The sequence below is a fragment of the Anolis sagrei genome, chromosome 1 (assembly GCF_037176765.1).
Source record: "Anolis sagrei isolate rAnoSag1 chromosome 1, rAnoSag1.mat, whole genome shotgun sequence".
NCBI lineage: Eukaryota > Metazoa > Chordata > Lepidosauria > Squamata > Dactyloidae > Anolis > Anolis sagrei.
In genome coordinates, this window is record NC_090021.1 from 148,909,177 (window position 1) to 148,933,219 (window position 24,043).

The window sequence follows — 24,043 nt, forward strand, 5'->3', positions numbered from 1 at the left end:
GAGCTAGAAGACAAAGTAATCACACATCAAAACTCTCTGTACTCCAAGAACCTATTAAAATTCTGTGTGGAGAAGACAGAAAAGTCTTAAACTCAGCTAATGCTTGAGATTAGTGACCTAATTCTGCTATTTTCTAATATAACACAGACTCTCCACTGCTAGTAATGGATGACTGCAGTCTTGTTAAATAAAAGGAGGAGAGACAGCTTTCCAGCTGACACAGTTGTTTGAGACAATCATGCACACACAGGAGGCCATATTTAACCATTCAGCCATGCAGAGAATTTGTGTTAAAGTGAGGCTGCTTCACAAATATAACCAATTTTCATGGGCTTTTAATTGTCCAGCTTGATGCTCTGTCTTCTCTTTTATTTGTGCCAAATACGATATTTACAAGGAATTTACTTTTTAAAACAATGTTGTTAACAGGAATATGATCACATGTTGAGTTCACCAAGCATGCTGGATCTTCCAACAATGTGAGAATGGAAATATGTCATTGACAAAGTAATAAAGAAGAAATGAACAAAATGTCTCGATTTGTTATGATAATCTTTCAGATCCATCTCCTTATTTGAAGGCGTATTCTGAAGGTGGGCCTGGTTCTGTCTTTGTCTCTAAAATGGCTTTTATAGTTGTAGCAAAGGTGGTATTCAAAGACTTTTTGGCTAATCATTCCTACACTATTTCTGACTAAGTGAAGCTGTAGGAAATCAAAATGGCAGCTGCCCAATACCACGCATTAGAGAGAAAAAAGTAAAGGCAAGTTGGGAGCAAGGCAGGCAAAAACACTGGACCTAACTCATACTCCAGCAGCAATCCAGATATTCGTGTGATAACACAAGTCTGCCAGTCGGGATCACAATACAATTATTAAGAGGTCCAGACACAATAGAATATTATAAGAATCAAAATACACATTGCTTCTCATGTCTTTAAAAATACTTGCAAATCCCTTATTCTGTCTCCCAGGAGAATACAGGTATTTTTTCAAAAGTGGCCATCAGTCACTCATTTCTCTGCGCTGCACACTACCTTTGCTAGTTTAAGATGTAAACAAGAAAGCAGTATGTGGAGGGAAATGAAAAAATGCTCTCTCACTCTCGATACATATATTCTCAAATGTTTTAACTTTTTGTTACAAATGTAATTATAAACTAATGAATTCTAAGAAGTCTATCATTTTGACAATTTATGAGAGGGGAAAGAATAAAAATTAAAAAGAAGACAACAGGAAAACAAAAAAGGTAATCATTTATTTTGAGCTTAATCTCTTCCACCATGTCAAAGGCAGAATGAACTACTTGTTGGCTTCATGAAATTTTGCCTGATCAGGCTTACCTTTTGGGCTAACACTATGTGCATCCTTCTTCAGATCCTTCATTTATATAACCTCCACAAATATCCACAAACTGATGGTTTTCCTGGATCCCTGTCCCTTTACATCTGTTTCTTCCTCAACTTGCTGTATTTTTCACACACTACAGTATCACATAAAGGTCTTAATGTCAGGTTACAAGAGGGATATAGTAATATTTCCAATTACAATTCTGCAGGCACCAGGAACCACTCAGATTTTAAGACTCTCGGTGGTCTGGTCCTCCAAGGGAAACCTGTTCCATATGGCTTTTTGAGCTTTTAAGAATGCTGCCAAAAGCTTATTTTAGAATTTCAGCAGACTGACTAGCTCACCTATTTGAAAAATAAAAAGGATTGGGAATTTTAAACTAGTGTCGATTGTTGTTTTTTACAACTGTGTGAAGACAATGTGTAAAATCTGTCTGTTAACGGTTAACAGTAATTTTTGTAAGCTGCTTTAAGAAACTGATGTCTGGAACTGAAATACATATTAAAATGTTAAGATAAAAAAAAAACCAGCCAAAAACAGCTATCTAAGCAGTGGGATTTTTTAATATTGCTCTACAAAGATTAAGTCAGTCAGCCAGCCAGCTGCATTAAACGGTTTGTTTTCTTCAGTTATGACAGTCATGCAGTAATAATGACCAGAAGCCAGATTGCACAAGAAAAAAAATCTGCTGATTATGCATCTACTGCAAACAAAACACTGGAGAGCTGTCATGCAATGCAGCTGACTCCCCCAAAGTGTCAAAGAACCAGGCAATGATATAGATCTGGAATGAATGGGTTTAGACAAGTGATGGTTCAGAGGAGGTACAAGGCCCACTGATTCTCTTTCAAGCCAATGACTGACATGAATATCTTGCATGGTTCTGCACCTTCACCAGAATTCTTCACTGAGGCACCGCAGTGACAAATCCATTCCAAACTATAATATTCCTCAGGTACAGTGCAGCAAATCTCTATTAGATTAATAGCTCTTGTAAAATAAATGTTGCTGCTTAACCACCAGAACAGCTACATAAAAGTATCATACAAGAAATGCATCTGTCAGAACCAAAGCTGCATGAATGTGCTCCATTACATTTCTGTTTTAAGGAAATGCAAGTTTTGCAATCTGCAAAAACATTCACACTCTTGTTCTGTAAAATGTTTCTCCTTGCCATCACAGGAAGGGGAAAAGTATTGAAGGTTAACCATGTGACCGATATAAAATGTATACAATTTTATCTCTCTATCTCAGTGGTTCCCAACCTTTTTTTGACCAGGGACCACTTGATCAGGGACCACTCTCCAACATTAGTACCAAAAGAGTTACGAATCAGTTTTTGATCATCTTTAGATTTGGTTTTGTTATTTGGGATGCTGATTCAAAAAATCGCATTGGATAGACAACATCAGCTCTAGTTTCTGATTCAGAACATATCCCATCCAGTAGTCTCCATCTGCTTTCCCACAGAAAACAATATTTAATAAGACTCGGCACCTTAAGAAGGTTTTGCAAGACCAGTTGCTCTCATTGCAACGGTGTAGTAATGGTGAGGCTGTGTACCATATTTTAGTTTTTGCGGACCACAGGTGGACCACGGACCACAGGTTGGGAACCACTGCTCTATCTTCAGCTGACACAATGAAAGCACAGTACTGAAACCAGAAGGGCTAGTCACTTCCTTTCCTGATCTACCACTAAGAAATGTTGATATTTTAGTGAACATACCAAACAAAGTCTACAGCAGTGGTTCTCAACTTGTGGGTCCCCAGGTGTTTTGGCCTACAACTCCTAGAAATCCCAGACAGTTTACCAGCTGTTAGGATTTCTGGGAGTTGAAGACCAAATATCTGGGGACCCACAGATTGAGAACCACTGGTCTACAGTCATCACCAAGTTCTATAAAAATGCTAAGAGCCAAAATACAGATTACACCTTTGCTATATAGTTTTGGCCTTGACTGTATTGTATTTTTAATCTGGAAAAAAACAGAGTTCCTGAGAAGGTTCATGTCCATGACATCAGAAACTTGGAGCTTAAACCCTTTGCCAATACTGTGTGGTGCTGACCTGATCTGAAATCCCCGCACTATTTGTGAAATAAACAAACAAAAGTTAGTATTTAGACTAGAACTGTTTGACGCTCAGTTACAGAACCAAAACGTACAGAGAGACAGTGTGATGACACACATCTAGATATGGCAATGGAACATGAAGCTTGTTGACAAGTCTGTAATGCAAACATTTCTATAGCTTTGTCTGTTGAGCTTGCAAACGTATATGTCACATGATTAAGGGAAGAATGGAAAATGTCTTTCCCTTTCTGATACTTAAAATTAGACTAAGTGTAACACATAACACTGTAGGACAAAGCTATTCATTATTTAAAGAAACCAGAAACCATGCCTGATGAGCAGATGGTTACGATAAAGTTACACCTGAGAATCTTGAACCCACCAAAACCAGGGAAAGTGAATTTCAGGCCACAAAAAACAACAGAGCTATCCCAGTATAAACAAACACTCTGGACAATTATATTATTAGCTTGATGTGAAATATTGCAACTTCTTCCAAAGCATATCCATAAAAGCAAAGAGGAAAAGAGAGCAAAACTCTGCAAAGAATCACCAGAAAAAGTGAAACCGTTGCCATACAGACAACAACTTCAAGGGTAGAGCCTTTTGAGACAGCAGATTTTCAATAAACAAAAACTGTGAATGCCAGAGAGGGCATTTAAAAATAAAACAGTCCTACTTCCTGTAACAGTAGCAGAGGTGAGACAGATTTGGTAAAATAAGCAGAAAAGCACTTCTGCTGAATCTTTTGTTACTCCAGAATAACAAATGAATAGCTACTCAGTACTACCAAAAGCATGTTGTAATAAGTGTCGCTATAATACCAAGATTGGTAGATATGATTGTAAAGCCCTCCTTCCCAGTTTAACCCGGCTTTGAACTGGCCAATTATTCAGAGTAACCTTAATCTTCCTTATGCACTCAGATTTCATTGATAACTAATGGTATCATCCCAGCTTTCCTTCTTTGTTACGAAAGCAGCAAAAGATGGGAAACAGGAGAGAGGGCATATTAACAGATGTAGCCAAGACTGGAAAAAGGTTAAAAAGATAGTTACTGTTTCTCTACTTTTTCCACCTTCCCTGTGTTTTATTAGTAGTACTATCCAGTATGGTAACTGTAACAAGTACAAGGATGTAACTTCAGTGACTGGCAAAGAACAAGACATTTACAGATATCTGCACCGTATTTCTTCACAAACATGAGGAGTGATCCACTTATTCATAATTTCATGAGCTCATTATAAACACAAAGAGGTGAGTGAAAATACACCAACATTCATTGGGGAATAGCTCTTTCACAATAAAGCAAGTTTTATTATACTCTCGTGCTTCAGGTAATATGCCTGTAATAGAATGCAAGCAACAGAGACATTAAACATAATTCACATATCAATTAATGTATGAATCATTACCTGTATCGTATCCTCCATCAGCCCCCTGATCTTCTCCACCACATCAGTGCGCCTGTGCTGGCGGAGGGCACTGATCAGCTGGGCGAGGCTGGCTTCAGGGCCTCTGATGGTCCAGTGCTGTAATGCAGCATAGGCCCTCTCATGATCTGCAGAGTATCCATTGGCAAAAGCAGCCACCTCCCGCTCGCTTGCATTGCACAGGAATTGATAGATATCCTGCCACTGGCTTCCAATCTGAGCTGCCACCAGCTTCAGAATATCAATTCCTATTTGATAAAAGAACTATAGATGAAATACACAAATAAACTGCACCCCTGTGCTTTCCCAAAGGTCAAATGCTTACAAAATATACTCAAACTATGTAGTATTGTAATCTGAATTCCCCACATGGTGTTTCAAAGGTAATTCTTCCATCTTGATATTTCTTTGACTAAAAGATTAACTGAATAGCAAACATGAATTCCTCAGATTTTTAATGCTGAACAGAGGATGCCCAAACCACTTCTCCAAAGGTCTATTCCATATGCTGCATGTGGGATGCTACCTGTAACTTTTCCAGACTGTGAAGGCATCACTTCCCCATGCAATATGGATATGTTTATTAAATGAACCATTGGGCTAAGCAACCTTGGTTTATTTTCTATAGCTCTCAAACTTTAGCTATTTTAAGGGTGGAGGTCACTTGCCTTAGCAGCAGTACATGTCAGAAGAATCATAGTATTATTGGTCACATGCTGAACATAACTCAACAGTGTGATGCAGAAGCAGATAAAGCAAGTAATATTTTAACCTGCATTAATAGACCTGTAGTTTCCAAGAAAAGGGAAGTAATAAGGGGACACGGAAACAGCCTCTCCAAAGACTGAATAAATATAGTTTGGCATTCCCTGGGCATTATTTCTTGTAAACACCTAATACAGGGTGAGGCAGCATAACTTCCTTTTTTCAAAACTTAATAAAACCCATTGTATGAATCAGATTTTTTTAATAATGTAGGTGCATACCTAAAGTTTTGTTTTACGTAGTTTTGAAGATCAAATTAGGTAAATGACGACCCCCATTCTCCTTTCTCCATACACTGAGTAAACCGATTTCTGGCATTTGTCATTACTCTTGCCTGTATAGCAGGCATTATGTTGGCAATTTCTTCCTAGATGTTGGTCTTCAAATCTTGTAGGATCCTTGAACGGTTCACAGAAACACGGGATTTAAAAAAAAACCCATAGAAAAAAATCACAAGGGGCCAAATCTGGAGAGCGGGCCGGCCACTCCAAATCTGCTCGAAAAGTAGGCCTCAACGGCAAAAGCACGCTCCTCACTGTTCCAACGCATGATGGCGACTAAACTGTGTCATGACAAAACTTTATACTCCGGCCTCTCGAATGAGACCACTAGCGCTCCGCTATGTCTTCAACCAACTGAATGGCACGCATTTTAAAAAATGAAGTTTTGCTGCCTCACTCTGTATTTCCAACCCAAAATCATTGCTTTACAATATGCAATGCTTTTGATACAAAATATGTAAAAGTCTGCTTTAGTCACTAGCACCTCTGAATCTTCTCTTCTTTCTAATCCATTCCTCACAGGGATGCATGATTTTTAGACCTTTAACCATTCTGGGCATCCTTCTTGTGACACATTCTAGCCTGAACATATCCTTTTGAATTACAGTTGCCAAAAATGATACAGTACTCCAGATATTGTCTGGCCAAAGCAGAAAAGAGTGAGACTATTACTTCCTTTGAGGTGTACTCCTCTTATTGATGCAGCCTAGAAACACAATGGGTTTTTAGCTGTTGAATCTTCAGCTTGTGATCTATCAAGGCTCCTGGGTCCATTTGACACATACTGTTGTCAAGCCAGATGTCACCCATTCCATATCTAAAAATCTCATGTTTTCTGTCTAAGTGAAAGACCTTACGTTTCTACTTGTTGACATTAATTTTGATAGTTTTGGCCCAGCTCTCCAATCAGTTATGGCCATTTTAGATTTTTGATCAAGTTCTCTGAAATATTAGCTATCCCCCCGCCCCCAATTTGGTGTCATCTGCAATTTTGATAAGGAAGTTCTCTATTACGTTGTCATTGATGCTACTATTAAGTGGATTTGGAGTTGATTAAATGGCCATACTAAAAGCTGACCAAGAAACTAATCAGGTGTCCTGGGCCCAGTGCTATTCACAATCTTTAATAGGATGGATGTGATAGTGTAGTGGCAACCCACCTCTTGACTGTACTGGGTTTTAATCCTCTTTCTACTCATTCTTGGAGGAACTCCAGGAGCAAGGAACAGAAACTGCAAGGAAGTTCTACTTCTTACATTTACACAAGCAGCTACTCAAAAGATATACTCAGACACTCTGTTGGTGGATGTTTATCTCAATGTCAAAATTGTTAGAGTATCTAAGTCTTTGAAACATGTGCTTCTCAATAGTCAGGTGTAAAGCAGGGGCCAGTACAGGTCCAGATGGAGTACTTTGCTCCATGGAAAGCAGGTTTGATCTCAATGGAAGTGGAAGATACCCCCTCCTTTGTACAGACCTTCAACAGGAGTTTGGGGACTTTATGATTGACCAGCCATGCAAACAGGTCAACTCATTATTAACTGGAAAACATCTGAGTGGAAGCTCAAAACCGCCTGCTCCAGATTGGCTGAAGCAATCTGCTTTGGAACAGAGAACACCTTGGCTTCACTAGACAGGAAATGGGATCCCCCTTGGTTCATGGAGGAGTAAGACACAGAAATTAATAGCAGAAAGTCAGGAAGATTCAGTATCCTTAGCTCTCTTTCTCTTTTTTGAATATGAACAGCAAGTTTTGAAGCTGGCCATTCCACTGAATACCACCTAGAGAGAATGAGGAAGCTTTTAGTAAGGAATACTTCAGTGCTACGTGCGTGGAATAGCCAGATATTGGGGTCTACAAAGATACTTTATACTGGGAGTTCAATGAGGAAAGTCTGAATGACAGATGTATTCCTCTACCCTAAGATGATTCTTCTAAAGGAGAGTCTACAATTGGCAGTATGGCTCCTGTTGTCCTGTGGATTAAAGGTGAGAGCACACTCCAATGTTATGCCCCGGCTGTCCTTTTTAGTTACTCTCCTTCCATAAGAAGTACAGCATTTAAAGGATGATGAATAGTAAAATGGATCAGCCAAGGCCTATCCAATCTAAGTTCAGGACCAGAAACACAGTTGAAGCCAAGATGCATGTAAGATGAAAAACTATCTGAGGAATAAACAAAGCAAAACACTAAAAGAAGAGGGAGAAACCAAACCAATTTGTACTGTTTCAAGAAAAATCAAACTGAAATGACATTTGCAAATGCTTTCTAACTATGCTACTGCTGAGACAGACAAAAAGAAACTGAGACTTTAGGCAGAAAGCAAATTAGACTGAGAGAAATACTGTGCAGGCACAGATGACCCATTTTTGTGAGTCACAAGGATGAAAAAGAGCTTTTAGCGAGTTTCATATCCAAAACTATCAATACCGACACATAAAATCAAACAACCAAGTCAGGTAAGCCTTGCAAAAGTAAATGAAAACACTGAAACTTTCTAGAGATCATCTGAAAACTTCCTCCAAAGCACATCCAGTGTTTATTTTGCCTGTTGCAGGCAGGCACACATGGATACAGTAGGTATGGCTAGAGTAGAACATTTATTTTCAACCCTTAAGCTTCACTGCATTGTTGAATGCAAACATACTGCTACAATGCAACGCTAAAAATCTGTGCTTCTCTACCTGCCTTCTTTCACCATGCTGCATGTGCTGATGCTGCCAAAAACCCTTTGACATAGACAAAGGATGAGGAAAAGTATGATTACTTTGTAAAAAGGAGATTCTTTTACCAGAGGGTTTGTTAACTGATGTATAATTAGAATAGGATAATTTAAAAGATGCAGCATTTTTAACGTTCCAGACTAACATGTCTCATTTCTAATATTCAAGAGTGCCTTGTCATCCAAGTTGGAAAACTTTGAAAAGGAAAAGAAACCCTCTTCAGCTGTTTCATGAAGGATCCCAAGCTATTATGAAGACAGACAAGATAATAAATCCCATGACAGTTTTGCAAAAAAGAAAAAGTCCTATGGAACCTTCGATACAAACACTAGCACTACAATAAAGCTGGCTTGAAATCATCATAGCATGGCCCTTTTACGTTATATACAAGAACTAAGTTCAGTTGTGAACAGAATTCTCTGGAAATCTTTTGACCACAGTTACTCACCATGTCCATTGCAATAGTAGATCCATTTCTCCTTGTTTGAGATTGGGGTAGTAGATTTTCTCAAAACAGCCTTTTCCACAATTGCATTGGGGTCTTGCCTTGGTCCTTTCTTTAGAGTTCGTGAACTCTTCCGGACACTACACACAACTATGACCACCAGAACGAGAAGCAACAGGAGAACAATCATCCATGGCAAGTGCTCATTGATATCAAAATGCTTATGACTTGCCTGCCTTGGGGACCCTCTTTTAGGGGGCTTATATGGAATGCTGGATTTTACACTGCTACTCATTTCCAGTGCTGGCAGTTCTTTTAGGATGGAAGGGGGGTGCTTGTGGTAATGGATCTGCTGGTGGTTTAAACGCTTGGGATCCTGCAAAGCTGTCATATTGGCAGGTGCTGTTTCATTCTTTGAGGTGTCATTGTAAGTAACTGTTGGTGCCATCGCATCTGCGTATATGCTTGGGGAAGGAGCAGCAGCAATGTTGGAAGCTGAAGAGTTCACACCTAATAGAGCAAATACAGTATTAGACAAGAAACAGAAGGCAGTGAAACTATGAGCTCTCAGTATAATTCTAGTCCATATGGCCTTAAATCTTACTGGCTATTAAAGCATGTGGTTTAAAGAGGCAATTAAGGTTGTGTTATGGAGCTACTGAGTGCATATAAACATAGGAAGCATAGTAGCTCCAGCTCTTTGTGGTGTATATACATATTATTTCTGTGGTATACAGAGTTCAGGAGAAGCCTGAACTGTCAGGCAGTGCTGCAAAAACAGGGTGGCCACAATTTCTATCAGCAGTTGGGATATCACAATCAAATTCTTATTTATCATACACATATCCTGACACAAGGAATCTGACAGATTGTTAACTACCAGTATTTATAAAAAGGAGAACATATTCATATGAAACACAGAAGTAGAGATCAAACCAATCTCAAAATTAGTGAATGTCAGAGTTTTAGATCATGAGGAAAAATATATAAAAAGTGACAAGTGTTTGGACATTTGTCTGCTAACACAATCTAAAAATTCAAAAACAATCTTCAGCATAATTGTATTTTTCTTCTAGATATGAAAATTTCAACCCTTAGGAATTTGATATGGAGAAATTTAGCACAATTCATTAAACATAAATTGATTTTCAAAATAGAATTCTACATATGAACAGCATAGAGTCTATGCAGCTCCTGAGAGAGATGTCTGAGAAAGAATAATTTCAAGAAACATAGATTTCAACTGGCCAGCAAATTATCTTGATTTAACAATCCCATTTTTTTCCCTGTGGGACTGTCTAAAGCAGTGGTTCTCACATGGTTGTGAGGTGGCAATTGAAAGTCCTTTGTGTGATGCCATCTTTCATAATTAGACTTTTTAAAAATCCCAAATGTTATATTGCCATTTACAGAAATGTTCTTTAAACTAAATGAATATTTAAAAGGTATTCAGTAATTAAATGATAATGCAACTTTTTGGCCACCCCGTATTGGTTAGTTTGAAATTATTTGCTCTTAGAATGTTATAAAATAAATTGCCTATGCTCCTGATTAAGCATTGTAAAAAACAGTTTCTGTTGGGCCTACAGGAATCTTGTGGCTTGAAGTCTTTGACCTCCAGGCCAAGACAGAAGATCCCACCTCACTCCCTAGTTAAGAGTGTGTGTACTCCATTCTATGGATGAAAGACCTTTCTGCTTTATCACTGGAAGACAGACAGATAGACTAAGCAGATATCATCCAGCAAATAAGGGAAGCTGTACTATGGAAGAATACACTGGTGAGATGTGGGGCATCATTACTCAAACAACCTTCTAAGTCATGCTGATGACCTAAATGGTGAGGATGTGGGTTACAAAAGTAACTTAAGTGGCAATTGGGGAAAGAACAAATATTTAATAATGAGGTATAGATCTCCAATACTAAAGAGATACTGTGAGCATATACACATTCTGAAGGTATTACTATTTTAAAGACAGATCATCAGCTATTATTAGTATTACAATTACTTAAAATCATGAAAGTAAACAGATGAGGGAGAAAGGAGCAATAGCATGTGTACATATATAATGTGTATTAAAAATTCAAAAGCAATTAAAATCATCCCCCGACTTAATTCGAGACTATACTCCTCATCCTTCTGAAAACAAACAGGTGGGGAAAGTGAGTAGACTAACATATCCCTTGGTGTCCTCCTGACCCCATTGCCAGATTGACAGGACATCAAGAGGAGAAATGATTGGGGAAAGCTAGCATACAGTGTTGCCATCACAGCAATTTCTATTTGATTCTAACATTGCAACCGTATGCAGATCTATATAAAAATGCCACTAAATTAAATTAAATGTACTCTCAAAATAGTGTTCAAAGGACTTTAAATGTAACATCTTTACATGTGGATATCAGTGGTAGTTTAATTTTAATTGGATTTATCATTCTATGCTAAATATACAGAGGAATAAAACAGGTAGAAAAAAACCCTGACCACAGGTGTCAAAATTGTCTCATTGACAGGCTGAGGAGAAAGAGTCTCAGGCAAATTGAGGTGGAACCTAACAGTCTTCTCTTTAGAAAGAAATCCAATTGCAGTTGTTACTTTGCAAGGCCCATCCTTCAAACTTCAGAATTGACACCTATGACAGTATCATGTGCTCCAGCACCACTTTTTGCCAATGCTCTATACTCACCTTTGGAAAGAAGAGTAGTAGAGTAAATCTTGTTTTGTTGTTCATCTGTTTCTGGACTGGACAGAAGTCCAGCTGCATTCTGGAAACCTGACCGAAGTCCACAGATGTTGTCTCTCTCTTTTGTTCCTGGCTTTATAAGCTCCATATTTTTTTGTAAGCAGTTTGTGAATGCTTTGCATCTCAATACACTAGAAGGCACAGCAGAGAAAGTGCCACTAGGGCATGGTTTGCACTTGATGTCTTCAGTTTGAGTTCCTTTCTTTTTTAAGCCCCATCCAACTTGGCACACTGAGTAAGGGGTGCAGGTGGTGCCATTGAGAAATTGACCAGCTGGACAGGTGCATTCACGGTCAGTCAAAGCAGTGCAATGTGTTCTTTCAACCATCGGCAACACACAAGGGTTTCTGCACACATGACATCTCTCTATCCCATTTTCATGCTTGGTGAAGGTCCCACTGGAACAAGGGTTGCACTCTCTTAAGGTTGTCATTGTACAGTGCTTAAATACATAAGTTCCCGCAGGACACTTGTCGCAAGTCAGCTGTGTATCAGTGGCACGGTCATAGTGGCTGTATGTGCCAGAAGAGAGGTTTATGGCATTCTGTTCAGATGTCAACTCTGACTGGGCGTCAATGGTACCAAGGAACAGAAACCCCTGAAAAAGATGTACAAATTTAGATCAAATACAAATCATACATGACAAATCTACTTATTAGCCAGCAGCCATCCTGAGTCCCTCTGCAGAGGTTGAGATAGGACGGGATATAAAAGTCTGAAATAAATAAATAATAATAAATAATAACAGCTAATTCAGTTCAGATCTTTTGTGTTATCGACATCTCTTGCCTATGGACCAATCTACAAGGGGTTAAACAAGGTTCAAAATGCTTCCAGGTATAGCAATTGAGAGTAGGGAAGGGGGAGACTTGTTTTCAGGTCCAAAAAGAACGATGGCAGATGAGGGCCTAAGCCTCAAAACAAATCACACTCTTCCCCCCACCCAGCCCTATTCCATTGCAACACAAATTCCTTCCACCTTCTTTTCCATTATTTTATTGTTGTTTCTTCTGCTCTGACACCGGTCTCAAAAAAGCCATTTTCTCTTCCCCTTCCATTCTCTCTCTTTTTCTCTGTCAATATAACTCCACTCCATCTTCCAGATTAGTCTGTCTAACAATAAAGAGATGGATTTCCCCTAATACTAATGTTTCTTTTCATGGCCTTCCTATTTTTCTGGTCTTCCTTTTATGCTGCTTCTGACAACCCTCCAAAAACTCTAATGAATTCCAATATACCTGGATAACTCAACATGATGGCTTGAAGATACATACATAAACATAGTAGCCTTAGTACTAAAGCTGCTAAGCTCAGAACTGGAATAGACCTTATTAACACATCTATACCATTTTGCAAGACACTAGCAACAGAGTCCTCCCTTGTCTTTTTAATGTTTGTTTTAAGGCACTTTGTACTATCTGTAAGCTGCCCCGAATCCCTTTGGGGAGATAGTGGTGGGATATAAGAATAAAGTTGTTGTTGTTGTTGTTATTATTATTATCATCATCATCAAAAATTTGTCCTTTTGGATTTTCTCTATTGCATCTAAAATAGTCACTCAACAGTAATGAATAGACACAGAAAAATTCCCCTCTTTTAACTGTTCGCTTACTATATCTTTCTGGGAAAAATCCAAAGTGTCTTCAATACATAAACTTTCTTTTAAATAAAAAAAAGGTCTATGGGAGACAAAAAAAAGATAACCAAACTTGTGGCCTGAACAGATCCTGAATCTATATTCTAGGGAAAATTAACACCACATTCCAAACCAGAGATTCTCAAATCTTCTGCTTTTAGGATTTGCTATTGAGATCCTTGGGATCTATTTTGGTTGGTTCGACTCTTCAGGAGACAGATTTTGATACTATCAGTTGTCAATTAATTTTATAAGAGTATCAAATTGGAAATAGTTTGACTTGTTGACGCAGTGCTTTTCCTTGTAGGAGCCCTATAGTTCAGTTACTTTAACTAAAGATATTGATTCTGGAGATATTATAGGTCAACTTGGATATTTTATTTTGTGCAGGTGAGCATACCCGGCCTCAAAAAAATCAGAATAGCCTTTATTCTGATATAAGCAACCCTTCAAGCAAAATTATACAGCCCTCAAAACTGATCAAACTGTACCTCCACCTTTGAGGGAAACCATGACTGTATCTTCTTTTTACAGGTATTCCAAAATCTCTCCCCTCGTCCCAAATCTAAACCTAAAACATCTCAGCATTTTGGATAAGAGAGACTCAACCTGTACATGACCCTCAAAATAGTCTTATATCTATCACTTCTGGCTTTCTCTGTCCACCTGTAACCTTCAACTACCACCACTAATCAGTTCCCCTAGTTCCCTTGGTTGCTGGGAAAAATAGGTTGTTGCAGCACTGCAATTCTCCTTAAAATGAGCTAAGTCCTTGGCCCACATTTTAAGAAACGCTGATCGAAAAAAGGCCTTGAACAACACTACTAAATAAAGCAAGTCCTCTCATCTACCTCCCAAGGGTCTTAACTCCAAAACTATTGCTAGGCAACAGCTGGAAACAAAATGTTGCTGTAACCCAACAGAGGAGGTTTGTATTGAACTAATGCACTGAACAATTTAGTAACTCTGTGAGGTAAAATAGGTTGGGAAACAGCATTTTAAGCAAAAACAATGTGCTACAGCTCTACTAGGGCAAAGCACATAATAGACATTGCTTTTTATCTGACACAATCTGTTCCCTCACAGAACTCTACAAACACACAAAATAATAAAGTCTGATACCAGTTTCATGTTGGGGATGGGATATCAATCAATTTGTTGGAAGTCAAACGTTTAACCTTTATAAGTTATTTATTATCTTTTCTACCTCAAAGCTGGTACTCACAGCATGTCCTCTCATGTGATGCCTAGTTTCAAATTATTACAATCAGCTCTTGTATGAATAAAGATTGATGAACCAATGCCTTTTCTCATTGATTTCAGATTGTGATGGTAAACAATAATCCAGCTACCTTGCTCTTTACACATAATGCAACTTCACCCCTATAATGGGGTTCATACTTGGATCAAGTCAAGATGTGGGTTGAAGATTTTCCAGAAAATATTCTAGAAAGTCTTCTGCTAGATTTGTCTGTGGAAGATTTTTCACACACACTAATTCATTTTTACCCCATGGAGTTGCTAAATCATACTGCAATTGTGTTAGATGGAGTACGTATAGGATACAAACTTGTAGTTTTCAAACACAAACAGACTCAACTTTTACTAGAAAGGTAAAGGTTTCCCCTTGACTTTAAGTCTAGTCGTGTCCAGCTCTGGGGGGTGGTGCTCATCTCCATTTCTAAACTGAAGAGCCAGCGTTGTCAGTAGACACCTCCTAGGTCATGTGCCCAGCGTGACTACATGGAGCCCCATTACCTTCCTGTTGAAGCGGTACCCACTGATCTACTTACATTTGTGTGTTTTCAAACTGGTAGGTTGACAGAAGCTGGGGCTTACAGCAGGAGCTCATCCTGTTCCTCAAATTTGAACCGCCAACCTTTCAGTCAGCAAGTTCAGCAGCTCAGCGGTTTAACCCGCTGCACCACCAGGAGCTCCTTCTCCATACAAAATGTCTTAACAAATTAACTCACTGTTAAGCTTGCTTCTATATCACAAAATATTTTGCTTTTCAATAGTTACAAATAGACAAGACAATTTGTGGCATATTCACACACCCATAAACTTTTTCTCAATTAACAATGGAGTTGGTAAGTATTGCAATGAAGAGTTGAATATAACCAAATGGGAGTCAAAGGGTTTATGTATCAGGTGCAGTTGTCTTTTAGACATGTGGTGTTGTTGTTGTTTTTTTTAAAAAAAATAGTGTTCTTTCAGATCCAGTTGCTTTTTGTGGTTGTCGTTAAAGGAAACATATGCTGTTTTCTTTGATGTTGGTGCTGCTATGTACTTTTATTTTCAACTATGCTGTCAGTAAGTCAAATCTATCTTGAGGTTTTTTTGGCAATGTTTGTTCAGAAAGGGGTTTCCATTGCCTCCTTGTTGAAGTTTATCCAGTGGATATTCATGGCCAAGCAAGGGTTCAAACTCTGGTCTCACAGAGTCCCTGTTCAACACTCAAAACCAACTAAACAATGCTGGTACTCTTTGGATTGTTACAAATATTCCAATAAAATAGTTTCTCCATAAGGACTTTATTGTGTTTGAATATACATGTTAAATCATAAAACATTATTTGAAACACTGGAAAATTTCCCAGTTCTATATTTCCCGGAAAACTCATATAGCTGAAATGAAGCAAAGAACAATTTACATTATGCATTTTCCTAATTTGCCTGCTGCTCTGACACTCCCTTTTCTTTATTCTCTTAAAACTGCTGAGTCAAAGAAAATTTAGAGAAATAAAATCTCAAAATAAAGTACAGTAGCAACAATTATGAAATACACATGAAATATCACAAGAATGCCACAAATATATTTTCCTAATTCTGTAATAACAGTCCTAGGCTCGCTGCTTACATTGCTGGCTGGAGAAGCCTGTATTACTATATTTCTTGCTGCTCTGCAGATGTTTGCAGTTCTAACAGTCAGGCAGTCATTTGAGAGCAGGTTTGCTACACTGCCAATCTTTCCCCACAGCCAACCCTTCTTGAATAGGAACTAAGTTGACCAGGAAACTATTCTGGTTAGTTCTCCACTACTTTTCAGTCACTAATCTTACATTTTCCGAAGGGATACAAGATTAACAAATTGAGACTACAAAGAATTAAGATATAACTGTTTTGTATGACAATGGATTATAAACACATGTTGTTTTTCCAAGTAAAGAGAAGTAAAACAATTCCATGGAGAACAGAAGCAGATTTCTTTGAGAGTCCTAACTAGACATCTTTTTGTGCACCTGACAATGGTTTAGTTGAAAAGACTGCACTCCTCAGTCAAAAGAAATTAATTCCAGTGTACACAGATTAGTTTGGTACTTTTTCTACTGTCTTGTCCTGCCAATTTCGTACTTTTAGGAGGGAGTGGCAACCTATCAAGCTTGAAATATAAAGGAAGCATTATACTACAAAATCACAACCCCACCATTATTAGGACTGTCTTTAATTGGGCTCTAGTAACTGGTTGATGTTTTAATCTTTCTTTTTACCAACTGAACATTGTCTGTGGCTATGGTAGAGGCAATAAATAAATGCCTTGAACAACATTTTTTTAATATTCTGTCTTTGAATATTCTTGCAAGTGTTGTTCTTTCTGGAAAGTGATTTACCCATCTCTAGTCAGGTCAGAATATTGTCTTCGTCTCTTAGAATTGGTTCATATATTTCTAGAAACATTTAAACATAGAAATATATATGGAGAAACAACATTAATATCCTCAATTAGAAGACAAGAATGAAGGTTTTAAAAATGACAAGTAGAAAGATAAGGGGCAGGGAGAGGCTTCAATACAGCAGGGATGTGGAGTGTGTGCCTTGTGGTTTACCTACCACCATAGGATCATTTACAAAAGAGTTCTCAAGTCTGAAAAGACTATTGGATAGGGCACTCCTATGGCATCAAGCAACAGTTACACAGGAAAAAGTCTTATTTGGTGGCTGCTCCAGTTATTTGTACTAGAAATGGAGATGCAATTACCAGTGCGTGTTTGTAGGCTTCCCTGTAAAGCAGAGAGAGACAAAGAGATGGAGAAAACATAGGGTTCTGCCAATAATACAACACAGAGATTGTTTGTATTAAGAGTAAATAAATCCTGTTGCTAGGAGATAATGCCCCTCCCTCCCTGGAAGTCATGCCTCCCCCTTCTCACAAAAGCATGAGATTTCTCTTCATTTTATGTGCATAGAACTTGAAAGGCTGTATTTTCATGAGCCAGGCATGAGAGACTATTCTGCTCTCACCTGAGTCAGCAGGCTTTGCAGAAAGATGCAGGAGCAAGTGAGTCACAGCTTCTTTGGCCAGCTTCTCTCTCTAGACTGCTGAGCTGTAGGGGCTATTTGAGGACACTAAGAAGGGAAATGGTTGGTGGACCCCACACAATCTCATGAAAAATACTCAATGTTCTCTAAACATCTTAAGGTCAGTTAATGTATTGTTTAAAAGTATATGCTACAACTGACAATAGATTAATAGTCTACCTCTCTAAGTCCTAGACTGGTTAGGTAGAAACCAACAAGTCTGAGAGTCAGGCATATCCTCCTTTCACTTTGCACAATTATTCCTTCCCTATAATGATTATAATTATCATCATCACTATCTACTATTCATGGCATTTGAAGAAAACAAGTTTGCTATCCAAAATCGCAAAACATGATGGCAGCCTTTAGTTTGACATTACTTTTGAATCATTTCTGTGCACTATTCAGCTGAACAATGCTGACTCAAATTGGTTTTGTGCCAAGGGATATAATTTAGCAAAGTATACATGTGCCAATTCAATGTTCCAACTATATTGTATAGGAATTCTTTGAAACAGGGTAACTTTAAAAATGACTTGATAAGCTACAACAGCTATGTCTTTGGGGCTGAGTACTTTAAGTCACAAACACATTTTTGTATTGACTAGAAATGAAGTGGTCTTCAAGAGTTTTTCCCATATACCAGAACCAGCTAGGATTAGGGACACTTTTCTCAACAAGTGCTACACAAAATCCTTGGAAAAGACAAAAATAATTTACAGTACAACCTTCCATTCACAGAGAATGCATTTTCATGGATATGCAAACCCACAAATAAAGTGATCCCTGTTGAAATGTAGGACTTCTGGCTCAAGTCATGCTTGAGGATTTCGAAAATAGCTAGAGCGGACATATTTGTTAGACACAGATAAATGATATCACGGATTCCTGCCTCACTGATATGGGGGTTGTACAACATGTTTGGGAAATAACACTTAAGGATATTTTGTTCCAGAAATATAGTCAGCTTTTGTGAGTATCATTTTTGCAGACTTGATTAAGCAATATGTTCTCTAAGGCAGTGGTTCTCAACCTGTGGGTCCCCATGTGATTTCTATAAATCCCAGAAATCCCAGCCAGTTACCAGCTGTTAGGAAGGCCAAAACATCTGGGAACCTACAGGTTGAGAACCACTGCTCTAAGAAGTCTCCACCAGAAGTCAACAATAGAATTGCATTGCAGCACCTAGAGATTCCTAGAAAGAGCACCTTCTCTAGGAACTCTAGTGGTTGGTTTTCCATTTTCACAGGGGCCCTGCACCCCTAACACCTGCAGATATGGGGGGCTGACTCTAATATCAGATCACAAATGAACATGTTTCGTTTTACAAGGGGAACTATGGGGAACAGTGATACAAATGATAACCAGGCTTTATGTTGTCCTTGAAAAATGCTGAGCATATAAATGTCATAACAAGACAACAGTTCACCGAGTGAGCTATGCAAGTGCAGCTACCACCAGATATTTCTAGAGAATCAACAAAATGCCATCATTGCTGACAACACAAATGAGAAGACCAAGATAGTCATTTTATGCTTTGTCATACTGGCCTCCTGAAAAAAATGAATACTGTTGATCTTAATAATGGGTTTTAAAATGTATTTCTCGCCAATATCAACCCATTAATATTTGCAAAGAAAGGACACTTCAATCTGAGCTAGGAAAAGATCCTGCCTGAACCAATGAAGTTACTGGCAGTGCAGCAAACAGTACTGAGGTCTGTGGACAAATACATTTGACAATACGCTGCACCAGAATCAATGTTGATAAACAGTGTTGGAAAGAAGCAAAGGAGGAGGCAGCCGGCAAAGCCACCCGTCAACATCTTAGGCTCTTTCCACACAGCTGAATAAAATCCCATATTATCTGCTTTGAACTGGAATATATGGCAGTGTGGACTCAGATAACGCAGTTCAAAGCAGATATCGAGAGGTATTTTGCTTTGATATTCTGGGATATAGGGCTAGGTGGAAAGGCCCTTAAATGTAATAAACGAACAATTAAGTCTGGGGCAGTGATTATATGGTTATTATGGGGTTTGAGAGATTTACATTCTAGTCCCACTAAGCCATGAAATTGACTGAGGCCTGTTCTACACTGCCATATAAAACCCAGATGATTGGCTTTGAACTGGATTATATGGCAGTGTAAACTCAGATAATCCAGTTCAAAGCAGATAATGTAGATTATCTGATCTGAAAATTGGGATTATATGTCAGTGTAGAAGGAGCCAAATTAATCTTGACCCAGTCATGCCCTTTTGACCGGATCTACTGTTGCTATGATGAAACAGGATACCAAGATAACTAATAAACAGTAAAAAATGAGTCAATAGTATTGTGCAAGCTCTTTCTGGGCACATTTACACTGACATTAATACAGTTTGGAACCAGACTGGAGCCCCTCTTCCACATAGCTGAATGAAATCCCAAATTTTCCGCTTTGAACTGGAAAATACAGCAGTGTGAATCCTGATAACCCAGTTCAAAGCATATATTCTGGGATTTTCTGCCTTGATATTCTGGGTTGTATGGCTGTGTGGAAGGACCCTGAGAGGAACCAGTTTCACTGCATGGATGATTAGTTTGCTAGGTCTGGAATTTATTCATAAAATTGACATTTTAGAACAACAGGGAAAAAATAGATGTGATACCAAACAGGCACCAGCACCACCTTCAGCACCACCTCCTGGGATCGCCTCTCCAGGAAGGAACAGAGGCCCCTTCCACACAGCTTAATAAAATCCCCAATTTTCTGCTTTGAACTGGAATATATAACAGTGTAGACCAGGGATCCTCAAACTAACGCCCGTGGGCCAGATACGGCCCTCCAAGGTCATTTACCTGGCTCTCGCTCAGGGTCAATATAAGTCTGAAACGACTTGAAAACACACAACAACAACAACAACAACAATCCTGTCTCATCAGCCAAAAGCAGGCCCACACTTCTCATTGAAATACTAATACGTTTCTATTTTTTAAAAATTGTTCTTCATTTTAATGAGTGTATTGTTTTAAAGTGTTTTTTGCACTACAAATAAGATATGTGTAGTGAGCATAGGAATTAATTCATGTTTTTTTTTTCCAAATTATAATCTGGTCCTCCAATAGTTTGAGGGACTGTGACCTGGCCCTCTGTTTAAAATGTTTGAGGACCCCTGGTGTAGACTCAGATAAACAAGTTCAAAACAGATATTGTGGGATTTCCTGCCCTGATATCCTAGGATATAGGGCTGCGTGGAAGGAGCCTTCCTGTAAATACCTCCTAAGTCATGTGGCCAGGATGACTGCATGGAGTGACATTACCTTCCCGGTGAAGCGGTACCAATTGATCTACTCAAATTTGCATGTTTTCAAACTGCTAGGTTGGCAGAAGCTGGGGGTCACTCTACTCCCAGGATGTGAAGCGCCAACCTTTCGGTCAGCAAGTTCAGCAGCTCAGTGGTTTAACCTGCGCCAACAGGGGGCTCCTATATCCCAGAATGTCAAGGCAGAAAACTCCACAATATCTGCTTTGAACTGGGTTATCTGAGCTGACACTGCCATAGATTCCAGTTCAAAGCAGATGTGGGATTTTATTCAGCTGCGTGGAGGGAGCCTCAGATCTTGTGGGTTCTTCTGCCTTGATAGTCTGGGGGCCCTTCCACACAGCCCTATATCCCAGAATATCAAGGCAGAAAACCCCACATAACTTCCTGACTGTGAGAGCTGTTCAGCAGTGGAACTCTCCGCCCCAGAGTGTGGTGGAGGCTCCTTCTTTGGAAGCTTTTAAACAGAGGCTGGATGGCCATCTGTCAGGGTTACTTTGAATGCAATATTCATGCTTCTTGGCAGGGGGTTGGACTGGATGGCCTATGAGGTCTCTTCCAACTCTAGGATTCTATTATTGTTTGCGTGTGGACTCAAGATAATCCAGTTCAAAGCAGATATTCTGGAATATAGGGCTGTGTGGAAGGGTCCTGAGGCTGAAAAAAATATCTGCTTTGAACTGGAATGTATGGCAGTGTGGACTCAGATAACCCAGTTCAAAGCAGATATTGTGAGATTTTCTGCCTTGGTATTCTGGGATATAGGGCTGTGTGGAAGGGCCCTGGGTGATATGGCTGTGTGGAAGGGCCCTGTGAACCCTCTAAGGTCCAAACTTGGCACACAGACCTATCATGACCAAGCTTGACTACTGGTGGGGTCTGCCCTAGGATGTGGAGAGTTCTAGTTTCTTATACAAAATGAAAGGATGGGCTTATAGTTGTGGCAAGGCCCCTGTTGTCTCCTGGCAACCACAAACGGGCTTCCCTGAGCGAGGCCTCAGCAAGGCGTCGCCCCCCTCCCCGCTCTTCCTTTCTTCCTTTCAGTACCCCTCTGCCCATGTGCAGAGTGGCCTCCCTCCCTGCCTGCCTGCCTTTCCCGCAGACTCACCAGGAGAAGGCCCCAGAGGGTGGCGAAGGCGGGGTGCGGCCCCATGACGGCGGCGGCGGTGTCCCTTCGCGCGGGGGCCCCGGGTCGGGAGGCGAGAAGGCCATCTACCAGACCCCGCGCCGCCCCATGGCCTCGGCTTGCTTCGTTGCGCGCGGGCGCTATCTGTCGGAGACGCGCGCGTGTGTGTGTGGTGAGGGGCTCTCTTTCGCGCTCTCTTTCTCTCTCAGCGGGGGCGCGCGGCCACCGTCCGCGCGGGGCTGCGGGGCCAGCCGTCCACGCGGCGGGGCGCGAGGGCTGCGCGCGACAAGAGGAGGAGGAGGAGGAAGAAGAAGAGGCAAGGCGGCCGGCTTCCCATCGCGAGGCACCTCCCTGGCTCTCCTGCCTTTCCTCAGGCCGGCCGGCTTCGGAATGAGAGAAGGGAGCGCCCAAGTGGGCGGGGCCTCCTCTTGTTGCGTTACGTCGCTCTGCTGGCTCCCTCCCCTCTTTGTGGGACGAATGGTCGCTCCCAAAAGGGTGCTAAGGGAGGGAGCGCCCAAGATGCGCTAGATATTGGGGGGGGGGGGGGTGGCGAGGGAAAGAGGGGCGTGGCCTATGAGGCGGACGCATCCAGCTTGGCCTTCATCACAGGGATTCAGAGGCGCGCGCAGCGAGCGCGGGGCGTCGCGCGGGAGGCTCCTCTTCGCCCCACACAAATGGTTATGACTGTACCCACAGTTATGACCCCGCCAGGCCTCTCCATTCGGGGCTTTGTATGGCCTCTAGTTCTCTGCCGGACAATGAGTCCATAAACTGGTATAAAGAAGGTTTTTAGAAGCATGTCAGGCTATCCATTTTAACTGTGGTTTTTGAAAAGGGGGCACTAGAGAGAGAAGGATAGTCCATTTTATTTGGGGAGGGGGTGGTGGAAGGAGTTAAGCCAGACCTAGGCCAACTTGGGCCTGCCAGGTGTTTTGGACTTCATCTCCCACCATTCCTAACGCCACAGTTCCAAACACCTGGAGGGCCCAAGTTTGCCCAGGCCTGACTTAAATCCCCCTGCCCTTAATTGAAGTTTTAGCCCAATTGTTTTTTTGGTCCTTTTGAGTTCCCCCACTTAGAAACACATTCTCCCTCAGAAACATATTCTACCCACCTCATCCAGGGTTTTATCAAATTTTATCAATTTCACTTTTAATATATCTGACCCGCCCACTGTCTTATTTCTTTTTATGTCATTTTAATAATAATAATATGAGGGGTATTTTTTAAGTAAGGTCCATTTGAACATAAGTACACAACGAAAGTTTATTTCAAAAAAGTAAATTTATTTTCAGAAAGTACATACTTCACTCTATTTTTTGACATAGTTGCCAAGTTTGTTCAAACACTTATCATACCTCTGAACCAATTTTAAAATACCCTCTTCATAAAAACTTGCCGCCTGCTCCGATAACCAAGAGTTTACTGTAATCAAAGAAGGGCGACCGGAGCGGTCCTCATCATGGACGTTGTCACGGCCATCTTTGAATTGTTGTACCCACTTACACACTTTGCTTTCACTCATAACAGTATCACTGTACACTTAACAAATCTGTCGATGAATTTCTGCAGCAGGCAGGTTCCTTGCTGACAAAAACCGTATCACTGAGCGAACCTCACATGCAGAGGGTGAGTTGATAGTCTTAAACATTTTTAAAGCACAGAACAGAACCGTACAGGTTAGCTACAGAGCGGAAACTGAGCACAGTTGTTCCCGAGGCATGTGCTCGTTGTGGTATGCGTGCAAACTACTAGTGTCTACAACAAAATGGACCTTACTTAAAAAATACCCCTCGTACATAAATAAACTTTATTTAATACCCCGCCACCATCTCCCCAATGGGGACTCAGGGCAGCTTACAT

At 40.2% G+C, this 24,043-nt stretch overlaps 1 protein-coding gene across 1 annotated transcript in view; it reads right to left on the bottom strand.

Annotated features, from left to right (window-relative positions):
• The window catches only part of TNFRSF21 (TNF receptor superfamily member 21), a 33,935-nt gene extending 11,238 nt beyond the window's left edge, over nt 1-22,697 (bottom strand). Inside the window, exons 1-4 of the mRNA XM_060785270.2 lie at nt 22,163-22,697; nt 11,757-12,411; nt 9,073-9,579; nt 4,837-5,102 (exon numbers count right to left, since the gene is read on the bottom strand). Of these exons, the coding sequence (XP_060641253.2) occupies nt 4,837-5,102; nt 9,073-9,579; nt 11,757-12,411; nt 22,163-22,207 (1,473 nt within the window). The 5' untranslated portion in view covers nt 22,208-22,697. The remainder of the gene's footprint in view (nt 1-4,836; nt 5,103-9,072; nt 9,580-11,756; nt 12,412-22,162) is intronic.
• Nucleotides 22,698-24,043: the final 1,346 nt, after the last annotated feature.